Source organism: Crocodylus siamensis, chromosome 9 (genome assembly GCF_052110815.1).
Source record: "Crocodylus siamensis isolate JL-2025a chromosome 9, ASM5211081v1, whole genome shotgun sequence".
NCBI classification, from domain to species: domain Eukaryota; kingdom Metazoa; phylum Chordata; order Crocodylia; family Crocodylidae; genus Crocodylus; species Crocodylus siamensis.
Genome location: NC_143403.1, coordinates 64,821,211 through 64,834,545, shown reverse-complemented (window position 1 = coordinate 64,834,545; position 13,335 = coordinate 64,821,211). Strand labels below are relative to the sequence as shown.

General features: G+C 41.9%; 1 protein-coding gene across 2 annotated transcripts in view; it reads left to right on the top strand.

Moving 5' to 3' along the window:
• Positions 1–13,335, top strand: part of ADGRD1 (adhesion G protein-coupled receptor D1) — a 237,932-nt gene that overhangs the window by 124,018 nt on the left and 100,579 nt on the right. For both annotated transcript variants that reach the window (XM_090062339.1, XM_090062340.1), the window contains 2 exons: positions 2,389–2,462; positions 6,238–6,361. In XM_090062339.1, the coding sequence (XP_089918465.1) occupies positions 2,389–2,462; positions 6,238–6,361 (198 nt within the window). The remainder of the gene's footprint in view (positions 1–2,388; positions 2,463–6,237; positions 6,362–13,335) is intronic.

Below are 13,335 nucleotides of genomic sequence, written 5' to 3'. Positions count from 1 at the left end.
AGCAATAGGCATGATGGACACAATATAATACACATAATGGCCAGAACATTAGCTTAGGTTCTGCTCTATGCCCTGACTGCTGGTGGAATGAAATAAACTCTCCCAAGGAAACTCATGACTATATGAAATCACAGAAAGCAGCTTTCAAGCTGTTGGTTGTGGCCCATTAGTCTTCTGCAGTTCCCTAACTCTCTTGGTCTGCAGAAATAGTTCAGGATCCAAGTACTGGAAGCAAGGCTGTTAGAAGGGAAGCAGTTCACAATGTGAAAAGTTTAGAAACGGTATCATTGGAGTATTTGTGTGGCAATAGGTCCTTCTAAAAGAAATGTGACAATTAGGATTAAAAACATTTGCAAAATATGGAAGCTGTGAACCAGACCCTGTGGGCAGGCAGGAGTGTCAGGATCTTAATATACACCAGAAAACAAGAAGGGGATCTTTAGCTGTGATTAATCAACCACATTGGCTCTTCTGCAGTCATACTCCCTGCTTCGCCCTGTGAAAGAAAGTGGCACAGTGGGTGTAGGGGTTAGATTGGACCATTTTCTGACAGGTCATGCTGTCATAGTGGCCTCTTGAGGGCCATTACTAACAGTCCCCAGCATTTATATAGTTCTATGAGTGGTTTAAGCACTGTCTGGATAATTAGTAAATCGCTGTGAGGATGGTGATACATATCATTACCCATTTACAGGTGGGGAAAATGAGATTTGGAGCCAATGCAACTTGTCCGAGGGATAGCATGAGGCCAGCATTAGAAAATACACCCACTTAATTTCCAGCTCTGGGTTCAGTTTTGCAAACCGTGCTGGTTCTCATTACAGCCGTGCTCTCCCTACCCACTGGTTTGACCTGTTTGCGGTCAGCTTGACTCTTGACCACTCCCAGAGGAAGAGAGCCAGAGCGGTGAAAGCAGAGAGCTGTGTTCCCAAAGCTTTGCACCAAGCTTGATCCTGACACCGTTGAGGCTTTAGCACTTGAGAGATCCCCTGTTGGAGAAAAAGGGGCATTTGGATAGCACGTGAGAAGATTCTGTAGAATTATTGCTTCTTTAGGAAGGCAAGGGGGAATGAGATGATGCTTCCCCCCACCTCAGGTTCTTTGCCAACTTTGTTACTCATTTTTAAGATGAAGATGTAGAGAAATGATTGTACGTAGCACCCGTCAAATAACTGTGCAGCACAGTGCGCACCTGTCAAGTAGAACAGAAATTTCCGTTAAAATTATCTAGAGAGGAGAGTCAAGAACAGTTAGTAAATGCCCTTATCTGTTGGATAGATATTTGGAGGCTGTAAACCCTAGAAGTATGTTGAAATTCAATAGCGATCCTCCTGGACAAGATAGGAAGTTCTTTGTTATGAACTGGTTTGGGGGTCTCTGTGTTGCCTGTGCTTGACACCTCTTGTAGCCGTGAAGAGGGAAACCGCATCAGAAATGTCTTGTATGCACTTGATTTTCAGACCTCTGTGAAGTTTCTTTTAAGTACAAAACCAGGAGAGCAGTGCTTGCTTATCTTGTGGTTTGAGAGCAGCGCCGGCCTGGTGTGGTAATGTTCGGACCACTGTTAGTTTATCAGTAACTTGCTTATGCGACAAGTCCTAAAAGTAACCTGGAGGTGAGATCTAGTTCAGTCCTGAGATTCTGTACGTCATGAATGTGGCAGTGAATTGAAGATGGAAAAGGCCTTTGAAAGCAGATTGTAGCAGATTTTGTGCCCGATTCTCCAGTCTGTGACTATGTGAGTGGAGTTAAGCTGGCATAAAATCGTTGTAACAGCGGAAAAGCCCTTCTGAATAGAGAAGGTTGAATCAGCAAGTAGTCAGTTTGGAGAAGTGCTAGAGTGCTGCCTAAATGCCAAACTCTTAAAACCAAACCTTGGAAACTGGTTTTATTATATGTTTAATAACAATCACCATTCTGCAGATTAAATGCCTGCTAATCCTTGCAATACATGACTTTCACTGATATTCACCATAACGTTTTATGGCTTTTTTGGGTAGTTGACAAGCATGTTTAACTTTGTGCACAGTGGGTCTATTAGAGCTTTGTTACTGTCTTAAATAGGAAAAGGATTTCAGCAAATGGGTCAGCTCACTCTATGTAAAATTCAGCGTGTGGAACTCACAACGTGTAACATTCAGATTTAACATTTAAATTAAAACTGAAGGCTTTTCACAGCTGGGGTTTGAGCACATAGCACTAGGAATAAAATACTGTTGGACAAAATCTGCTTTCAGTTACACTCTGTTAATCTGGATTAATTCTACCGAAGGCAGTAAAATAATGAAAATTGACACTAGCTAAACAGAGGGCAGAATTCGGCCCTTTTAATGTTTGCATTTATTATTAGCTTTTTCTCCCTTATAATTTCTATTTTTCTTCTTTCAGGCTCCCTGGCAATATAGTCAAGCAGTGAATAAAAGCAACAAAGTTTACCTTTACTGTGCATTTCTGGACTATAGGTATGTGTTGTAATTCTGAACATCTTTACTGTGATCTGCTTAAATTAATTATTTCTGACAAATTTGACAGTTTCTCTGTGGCCTACTTGACAGATATTCTCTTTGTTCCCTATATTCATAGGATTTGTTAAAGTAATGAAACCACAGGATGTATACCAAAAATAGCTTCAAAGTCGTCTTTTACTATAGGCATGGCATTTCTCATTTTATTTGATGCTGTCTGGATAAGGTGGATTATTGAGAGAATCAACAGTTTGGGGATGAAACCAACCTATGAGGGCTGATTCTGTTCATATTTCTGCGGGTTTTATGATAGTTTTACCCATTAGGCCAGAAACTTGGATGTTGTCATTTGGCATAGCTCCACCAGAGTCATTGTTTTCACTGGAGTTGTGCTTGATTCACTCCGGTAAAACGAGATCAAAATGAGACCCATTTTTAAGCAACGAGTTGTGCCTGACAGATATTTATTGATGAAGTAAGCTGCCACAGGGTTAAAGTGTACGTACATTTTCACATCTTCACACATATTTACATCTTCAATTTATGTTGCAGCGAGTAAACAGCAATTACCCACAAACGGTGGTTATTTTTCTGGTAACTTTAGATAGCTATTTATAGTATACTTTATGTGTTTGGTTTTTCCAAATGTGATGAGTTTCTGAGCGAATTGTGCAATGATACTAACTGAGAACTTATGAGAATTTAGCAGGGATGAACGTTTTTTAAAACTGAAACAGTAGCAATACTTGATACTATTTTGTGATACCTCCTATCCAAATTTTGTATGGACAGAATCGGCATGCTTGTTTTATTAAAATTTCATTGCAGATATGTTGAGCTGTCCCAGATGTCTGTACTCATTTCGTGTTATGATTATTCATAAATTGTAATAAATTAAAAACATGCTTTATTGAAGTTTATTTAATATGGTTTGGGGCAGCACTCCCATATCATGTTCTTTTAGGGATAGGCCACTTGAGGCATTGCCTGAGGACCAATGACTATAATGAAAATCTGTCCTTCCAAAATGAGCTTTATTTATGTCAAGATACTCTTTCTCACCAACGTATGAGTAATTAGCAGCCAGTCTCTGAATTATTAGCATGTCTTTGGGAAGTCATGGAGGAGAGGAGAGTTCCCAGAGGACAGCGAAGGGCAAGCATAGTTCCTGTTTTTCAAAATGAGGGGAGAAAGGAGGACCTGGGGTATTATACAACAACCAGGCTTTTTTTTTTTTTTGATCCAGAAAGGTACTAGAACAAATTATTTGACGATCAATTTACAAGCATCTAGTGGGTAATAAAAGTGAGATAAGACAAGAACAAATTGTGTCAAAACAATCTCATTTCCTTCTTTGGTGGGATAGGTGGCCTAGCAGATTATGGAGAAACAATAGATGCAATATATCTTGACTTTAGCAAAACTTTTGACATTATCCCACGTAGCTGTCTCACAAGTAAACTGAGGAAAGATGGTTTAAATGAAATTTTAATAAAGTGGGAGCACAGTTGGTTGAAATACCACAGTTGCAGAGCGTTTCTCTGGCAAACTGGGAAATCACTACAAGTGAGGTCTCTCAAGGGTTTGTCCTGGACCAAGTCATAGTCATTATTTTCAGTGACATTACAGATGAAAGTTACTTGTAATCTCTCTCAATGGCACCAAGCTGGGAAAGGTTGCAAGCACTTTAGAGGACAGAATTAGAGTTCAGATTGACAAGATAAACTGAACAAATGATCTGACTTCAGCAAGTGAAAAATAGTACTTAACAAATCAAATATTCAGAAGTTCATATGGAATTACTGTTTAGGCAGGAACGATGTAGAAAAGCATTCTGGGGATTCTGGTGCACAGAAAAGTGATTTGAGTTATCAATGATATTTGCCTTTTTCACAAACCAGAGTTACATTCTGAGATATATTAAGTGTCATACACAAGCAGTGTCACACGTAAGACACGCAAGGGTAATTGCTCCAGTGCACTCAAGAGAGGTGGGGGTCTCAGCTGGAGTACTGTGGACAGTTGTGAGCACCATGGCTTAAGAAAAAAGTAGATAGAGAGGAGCAAAAAGAATAAGATGTTTAGAAAGTGGAAGCACTGAGTTTGGATTGACTTCTGGTAAAAAAGAGAAGACTGAGAAGCTGCACATGCTTTATAATACAAAGGTTTGTTACAAGGGTATGGTGATCAACTGGTCCTCAAGTCCATGGGGAGTATAACAAGAATAAATTGGCTCAATGTGCAGCCAAAAAAACCTTGGTTAAGTATTACAAAAAATCTGGAACAAGCCACCTAAGGAAGTTACACAACTTTCTCATTGGGATATATTTTTAAAAAAAATCATGAATCAGAGATGCCTTCAGGGCAGGGAGATGGACAGGATGATCTTTTGAGGTCTATTCTGTTGCCATGTATCTGATTAGTCCAATGCAATGTGTCATTTGGCATTGGTAGAATAGGAACAAACTCAGTCCAGATCTTCACTGGGTATACAGTAATTATTACATGCGAGTCAACTGACATCAGTGAGGCAGGTCTTCAGCATGTACAGATTAGTGCAGTTCCGGTGGCCAGGCCAAACATGCGGTGGTAAGTTGGTATGGTGCCACTGAAGTGAGATAAGTGACTGCTGAATTTGATCTGTAGGTGTTGGCATTCAGTCCTTTTTTCAGACTTAATTTGTCGTGTATCAAACATTGAATTGTACTTTGCTAGGTGGGCAATTCCACTGAAATCAATGGAACGATTCGACCTGAGTGAGGGCGGTGGGAAGAGGCACTTTGTGTCTTGTACTATACACAACTACTTGCCACCAGGAGCTCTGCAAGTAGTTCATAATTTTGCCTTAGAAATAACTATCCCAGAGGAGTGTAACAGTGATTTTCCACCCTCACCATTAACAAGTCCACAGCAACCATCAGTTACCATTTTGCAGTATCTCAGTTATGAGGGGTTTTTTCCTGTTTTAAATTTACGGAAAAAACTTCAGCATCCCAGGTAATAAACTTCAACTTTCTAATGGCAATGGCTACATTGATTGAATTCAAGGGAATTAGTGTTGGGACTATATTCTTTCAATTAGCAGAGTGTTTACTCTGTGCTACACTAGAAGAAACTGGGTAAATTAACCCATAATGAACTGCCTTAAGCCATAATTAGTCTGTTACTGGTTCTTTAGCTTGTTAGTATAATGCTTAGCTCAGGTATTTCTATACGATTTACTTGGGTAAGTAGGTTCAGTTGGGTACACAAATTACCTAGAGATGGTAATTTGTGTGGAAGACTAAATATTCTTTCATCATGCTAAGTTTCAGCAGCACATGAATTTCAGTGGACATAAGATGCAAATCAGTTCTGGACAGTTCTGTTTTTTTCTTGTGGTGTTTCTTTTGGCTGTATTATAATGTTTGAAAGGTATATTGAAAAGCTGTTGTGACACAAAGCATTCCCTGTACTGATAGCTGCACAGGGTTTTGTCTTTCTGATTTACTTTAAATTTGTAACTCAAATGCAAACTAACCTTCCTTATTTCTTATTGCAACTGCTTCTTTTGTTATTGCATCTGCTTGTTTTATCTAATTTTGTAAAGATGACTTAGTTAAGAAAACCTCTTGGGTATGGAACTAAATTAGTCTTTTATATTATTGTAGCTACTAAGAATCAAAAGGTTTATTAAAAAAAAGTCTCCTACTTAACAGAATTAACATGCAATTGATGTCAGAAAGAGTTAATTTTATTAGGAGTTCCTGTTCAATGTTTGTGTTCTTTGCAGCAATGGAAGTGGTGTCTGGTCTAATGAGGGCTGCGTGCGTGAGAGTGGGGACCTCAACTACTCAGTCTGCCTTTGTAACCACCTCACCAACTTTGCCATTTTGATGCAAGTGGTACCCCTGAAGGTAAGACTAAGAGCTCCAGACTGTGCACAAAGAAGAGTGTCCACTTGTATGGAAAAAATAGATTTCCGACATTCAACCATCCCTAACTTCACACTTGCATTCATGCATTATAAGGAAGTAGAACTGGGCTCATTCTGCCCATCTCACCTTTATTGCAAAATCTGAAACTTGACTTCTGAAATGTTGTTTAAACCTCGATTGCTTGTCTTCATTTTACTTCATTTTTGTAACTGAAATAGAATATGAAATGAGACAGACGTGATTGTCAGTGAGAATCGTGGTTCACTGCACTTAGTTCTCACCCTTTTGACATTACTTTAGGCAAATAAAGCACTAGAGAACATGGTATGTGGAACCGCCTTTTAATGGCCAACTAAGGTGTAGGCTAGAAGGTGAAATAACAGGTCGTTTTCACCCATAGTGACTCAGTTTCAAGATGGAGATCAGCTGATATATGGCTGTTTAAGAGTTTTGGTGGCTAGAAGGATAGGGGTGCGTGTGTGTTTTGGGGGGGGGGGGTGTTACAACACAAGAAGTATGAGCTTATTTCAACCACCCACCTGATTCAAAAACCTTCTGAGTTACTGATTGATACAGCAGTATCTCTATGCTTTCTACATGTGCTTTCTACATCCTCCCTGCTGCTGTTTTCTCACTTGAATGGCAAATTAGGTCTTGTTTGAGAAGGATAGAGCAAAGTCAAGGATGAAGAGTTGAGAATGAATATCCTCATCTAGAGTTTCTCATCCCACAGTTTCTTTGTACAAAGAGTTAGTGATTGTGCTTTCTCTTCTGTGGAAATATGCAGCCTGTGGATAGGCTTTTTTACTAACTGCTTGTATTACTGAATGGTTTCAGCAGAACTTGGTCAAATGCCAGTTGGCAAAACTAGGACTGTGTTGGCCAAATGAGTCTTCCCACTAACCCTGTCACTGAGCCTTACCAGGAAGTGAGATCCTTGGCAGTTTGCACAAAGATTCTTCACATATGATGGCATCAATACATTGCCTACAAAACAGTGGGCATGTTGGCAACACATAGGGGGCACATTCAGGTGCACATGCACCCACTGAGCATGGCGGTCCACCCCCTGCCAAAAGTGCCACTGACACTGCCGGTGGAGCCCGTGTGCAGTTGGTGCTCGCCTCTGCTGCCAACACTTCAGGCAACATCTGCAGGTAGTCTCCAACTACTTGTCGGTGCTTGCCACCTCCCCCTCCTGCTGCTGGCACTGCCATGGCTGCCTGCGGGAGCTTCCCAGGTGCCGACACCACGCCTCCACCACCGACACTGCTGCTGCCACCTGTGGGCGGTTGCCGTGTCCCGCCAGCCTCTAGGGGCATGCAGTGTTCATGAGTGGGTGCGTCTACTCGTGCAAATAATCCAGTACAGCTTTCTCTAGAATAAAATACTCCTGAGTAAACTTTCCTGGGCACACATCTATATGTGCAGGAATGTGGGAGGAGATTTGCTGCTCCTATCAGTAGACTGCTCCCACTGCCTGTGGTCCTGTACCAGGCCAGTGGAGCAGCCAGAGGGAGCCCTAGGAGGCTCTGCCACCACAGCCTGGGTGGGGACAATGTCCCTCTCTCCCAGCAGCAGGGAGCTCCCAGCTTCCACTCTGCAGTCGTGGGATTGGGGTTGGGAGATTCTTATCTCCCAGCCCAAGCCCCATGGTCCTTATTTCCCAGCCCAAGCCCCATGGTCACTGGAGCCCAGGCTTGGAGATCCTTATCTTCCAGCACCAGCTCTGTGGTTGTGGGGCTGGCATTGGAAGATTCTTCTCTCCCAGTGCTAGCTCTGCAGTCACGGGGCTGGTATTGGGAAATTCTCCTATCCCAGCACCATCCCTGTGACCACAGACCTGGTGTTGGGAGAGAAGAATCTTTCAGAGCTAGCCCTGTGACTGCAGAGCTGATACCGCTGATAAGAATTTCTCAGCCCAGGCCCCGCAACCATGGAGCTGACTCTGGGAGAGAAGAATCTCCCAGCACAGGCCCTGCAAACATGGAGTTGGCGCTGGGAGATAAGGATCTCCCAGTCCCAGCCCCATGATTGTGGATCAGGGGCTGGGAGCTCCCTGCTGTTGGGAAAAGGGGACATAGTCCTTGCCTGGGCTCTGGTGATGGAGCCTGCCCTGGCAGTAGGCAGCGGGCAGCTCCTGGGAGCAGGGAGCAATTTCCCACCTCTGGCTGCCTGGGAGCACATTTGCTCCTGGTCAGGTGTTTACACATGCATTATTCTGCAGTAAGTAATCACAAGTAAATTTCTTACTTGCATTTGCAGGCAGCAAATTTACTTGTGATTAGAGCAAACTACTGTACATCCTCCTGAATCTGGGGGGGCACCTGCAGAAGCTGCCAATGGCCCTGTCAGGGGGGGCACCAGCCCTGCCGACAGTGTTAGTGTGAGCTGTTGGGGGGGAGGCACCAGCTCCATCAGGGGGGCCATGTGCACCCCCTACCAGTTGCCTATGCCACAGGGGCCCCTGTATGCTCAGCAGCAAACCTGGAAGTGAACCAGAAGTACTTCTGGGTCTGCTGCTGAGCGCTCAGGGCCCCCGCTCCCCCGCACCACCCCAGCTCACTGATCAGCCACTGGGAAGTGCTTCTGGTCTGCTTCTGAGTTTGCTGCCAAGTACGCTGGGGACCCGTCTGCACTCCCATGAGACGCTTCATCTGCCCCACCATGGCAGCATTCACGAGCCGCCTGGTACCTTGAGGTATGTAGAAAAAACATTTAAAGCTGTGTCTATATCCGTATTGCCAAATCTTTCCAAATCTCTCCAAATTGATTCAGTGGGTTCCAGTTTGATTCAGCTATTAAAGTGTCTCCTGATTTGATTTGGATTTGGAGATTCAGCCATAAATTGGGCTGAATCTCCACTGAATTGAATCAGGGACCAAAGCTTCTCAGAGCCCTAATAATTAGTGCTAATCTTGAGTAAAATGTCTCATGTAGACATGCCTAGTGTCTCTTATTTCTCTATTAATTGGTCCAAATGATGGGTTTGCTATCACTTCAGATAGTGGTTTTGCCTTGAAACAACTTGCAAGTTTCAGGTTTTGTTCAACATCTTTGTGAGAAGAGCACAGAATTTCTTTCTGGTAGAAACAAAGTCAACTGGCAACATAAAGAAATTTTAACTTAAAGATTTGCACAGAGGGAATAACCCGTAACTTAAATTGCCGTTAGGAGCACTGACATGCTAATACTGTTAAAACTACTAGTCAAATCTTACTCTTAGTTACGTGGTAAGAATTTAGTGAAACTCCACTGAAATCAGAATTAGAATATAGAACATTGTCATCATTCTAGTACTCTTCTATTATTATAGCCATTTTACAAAGGATAGAAATGAAGCACAAAGTCTTGTATAATTGTACTAGGTGTTGTACATATCCGTAGTAAGACAGTCCCTGTCTGAAGGACTTGCCATCCAATTAGACAAAAGAAGGGAACTATGACTATCTCTGTTCTACAGAGTGGTAACTAAAGCACTGATAGATTAAGTGATGTAATCAAGCTCACAAAGAGAGGTGACAGCAAAATCAGGAATTGGACCTAGATCTCCTGAGTCTGGGGTCAGTTTCTGAAGTAGAAGGCCAGAAGGAATTAGGTCAGGGCGTTGAGAATCAGAGCTTACCATGGCTTAAGTACTAGACTGCATTTCTAGCATATTGATATTTATATTGTTTGGAATAGTTACAAGGAGAATCATTCATATTTACAGATGAATTGCACAGAACAGACAAATCCTTGCCAATGTGAGACAGGTTAGCATCTTTATGGAGCATAGTAATCATAACTGGACAATCCTAGCTGCATTTTTATTTCACTTGAAATACATCAAACATTTCTAACTTATTGATGTGAAAATGTGTCATAGCTGATATTATCCAAATAGTTAAATACTGGGCAGTATTGTAAGTTAGCTGAGTCTACACTTGGAAGTGATTCTGAACATTCAAATAAATAGAGCAAAGAGAATCCAAGAGCAAATCTGGGGTAAATTTTAATATTGTGAAATCTGGGCACTTGGGGAATCAAACTCACACATTTGTTGCCAAAGGCCTTGGGAGTTGAATAAGTTTGTATCTTCTTAAGGAGAACTCAGTTACAGTAAATAGGAAAGGCTAGGAGCATAAATATATTGTCATATTCTCCACTGCTATTTAATAATGATGTTATTATCTATATTTTTTTTACTGGATTTTTTTCTTTTTACCCTCCCAGAGTGTTCCATCTGTTTTCATGCCCTTTTTCCAGTGTTTACATAATTGTCCACATTTCGGTTACTCTGAAGTAGATCTGGTTTTGTTTCCTTTTCTTTCTTTTTTCCCATATAGCAAATTAGAAACAAAACAGAAATGCTACTGAGATGGGAAGTGTCTAAGTGGAATGTATAGATCAGCTTAAAAGCAAGGAAAATGTCTCTACAATGCGATGGATGGTGTCAGCACCCTGAAAAGTCCATCTTGCCTGACTAGGTGTAGTTAATGTTATAAAAGAATCAAGTTCTCTTGACCCTTAGCTATTTTCCTCTGTTGTGATAATGTATTTTTAATAAAAGAGTGGATAGAGCAAGACAAGAGTTCTTTTGCAAAGCTCATGAAACACTGAAGGATGCACAATTGCAAGGCAACATCTTTCATTTTTGGGGGGAACCATGTGCCCCTAGGATTAATCTGTGAGCACTGGAGATACTTTCAGTACTGTAAAATAGAGTATTCACAATGGGCAGGTCAGTGAGGAGTGGTCAGATTTTCCTTTACAGTCTTTCTAACATCAGCCTAAAACAGACTTTGCTTCCTGGCTTTAGAGTGAACAACAAGCTAGGGAGCTCATTTAAGCACACTTCTGGACTGGAGCTAGTAATAGGGTTAGAGTAGCCCCGGAGAGACTCAGAAGCTAATTCTGACTTACTGGATTGTCCAGCCCTGAAGAAACACCCACTTTCTCTCCTTCCTCTGCCACAAGTCTTGATATAAGGATTCAGTGGAAGCAGAACTGGGGTTTAGATTAGGGGCATGGCCTCAGTATGCAGCACCGTGGAGATTCTGGGTAATGTTGCAACCCCTAAGCAGCAGTGCACTTACCTTTCTGGGCACTGGCCCCTACAAGACCAATATATTAAAGCAACTGCAATACAACAGACACCCTGACCAACTTGGGACCCCTCAAGGTTGTGACGCCATTCCTGCTCACAAGGCTACCCAAGAAGGCTGCCATAACTTAAATCTACTTTAACTCCACTTCGCTGGCTGGCCCTTGTGTGTTGTACCTCTTATGCTACTAGAGACTTAGCCCAGAACCATACCCCAGTGATTTAGGAGTCTGGCTGAAGAGATTGATTGATTTTGAATTGACAGATCAGGATTTTATTTTTTAGTTGCAATAAATTCAAATGTAAGTATAAAAATAGGGAAACAGACAGTTGGGAATGACACCCATTGTATATGTCAATCTTAACTATGTAATCACTAGGGCTGTGCAAAATTTCGACAGCCGTTTCGTTTCGATACTGTTTTGACTCATTTTGAGGTCGAAACAGCAAAATCGAAATGAAACAAAGGTCATCGAAATAGCCTCGAAACAAAATGAGGTTAGTCAAAATGTTTTGAAAGTCGAAACATTTCGACCATGGCACTGGGGAAGGGAAGTCAGTTCAGCTGGGCTGACTTCCCATCCCTGGCGCAAGATCTGGCAGGGGGCAAGAAGGCAGCCCAGCTGGGCTGCCTCTCCACCCCCTGTGCTGGATCGGGTGGGGGGCAGGGAAGCAACCCACCTATAGTGATATATATAGTGTATATAGTGATATATTTGATAGAAAACACTCTTCCGTCCAGACCTCGAAACTGAAGTCGGAATGGAACAGTGCCGTTTTGCACAACCCTAGTAGTCAGTGTGTGGCTTGTAACAATATAACTTTAAGGTCTGTCTATGAGGTTACGAGGCAGGCAGAAATAAAGCCACCTAGCTATAGAGGATTACAAACTGAACTATTCCTGGTAACAGTGAGCTATATACTTAATAATAGAGTTTTCTCTCATGCCCAAATGATAAAACCTAATGCTTCCATTAAACGCTGCATCATCGCCCCCAGATTCCCCTGGAAGTCTGTTGAGAAAAAGGGACAATAACATGGTTTATAACACACACGAATACCTGTTCACCTCTGGAGCAATTCAGTGCTGTGAAGTGGATGAGGTGAGCGTTAAGAAATGCCATATGATCAACCCTCTGAATGACAGGCTGTCAAGGCTCAATGGGAACAATTGCAGTACAAATATACCAACTCTCTTACATTTGTATATTCCTTTATTTTATCCCCTCTTAAGTGAAGTCTTACATGTTGGCTTAGATGTGGAAAGAAAAGGGCTTGAGTATGCATATGAACAATGCACCTTTCCAAGAGGGCTACATGTTTTCCATGGAAAAAGTTGATATATTCTCAAAGACATTTTAATAACTAAAACTTTTTGTTCCTAGACAGTTTCTTCAGTCATCCTGTTTGTTGTAGTTTTGATGCTTCCACTACTGTGTCTCCATCACAGTCAGAGGCTGTGTATCAGTCAAAACAAATGTAGCTGGCCTGAAGCTGGACACCTGAAATATTGATCACATTTGAAAATGTATGTCTGTTTGGCCTGGGGCTAGCTTGCAGTGATTTTGGGTTGCTATTTGGAGGAGGCATGTAGGTGAGTGGGTTTAAAAGCAATGGAAACCGGGAAAAATTATGGGACCAAAGTACATACACGGGCCAGCCTGTACAAAGCAGCGTCAGCCCCGTGGAATCTAATATTAGGAAGAAAAGGATGGATGTAGAAATGAATAAGCATGCAGTATGAAAAGGATCTAGTTGGCATAGCTACCTTTGATTGGGTAGGTTTTCCTTTTAATGAAGACGAGTTTAATGAATGCCACAGCCCAGGTATTTAAAGAGAATGATTTGCTGTTCACAGCCTGAGAAT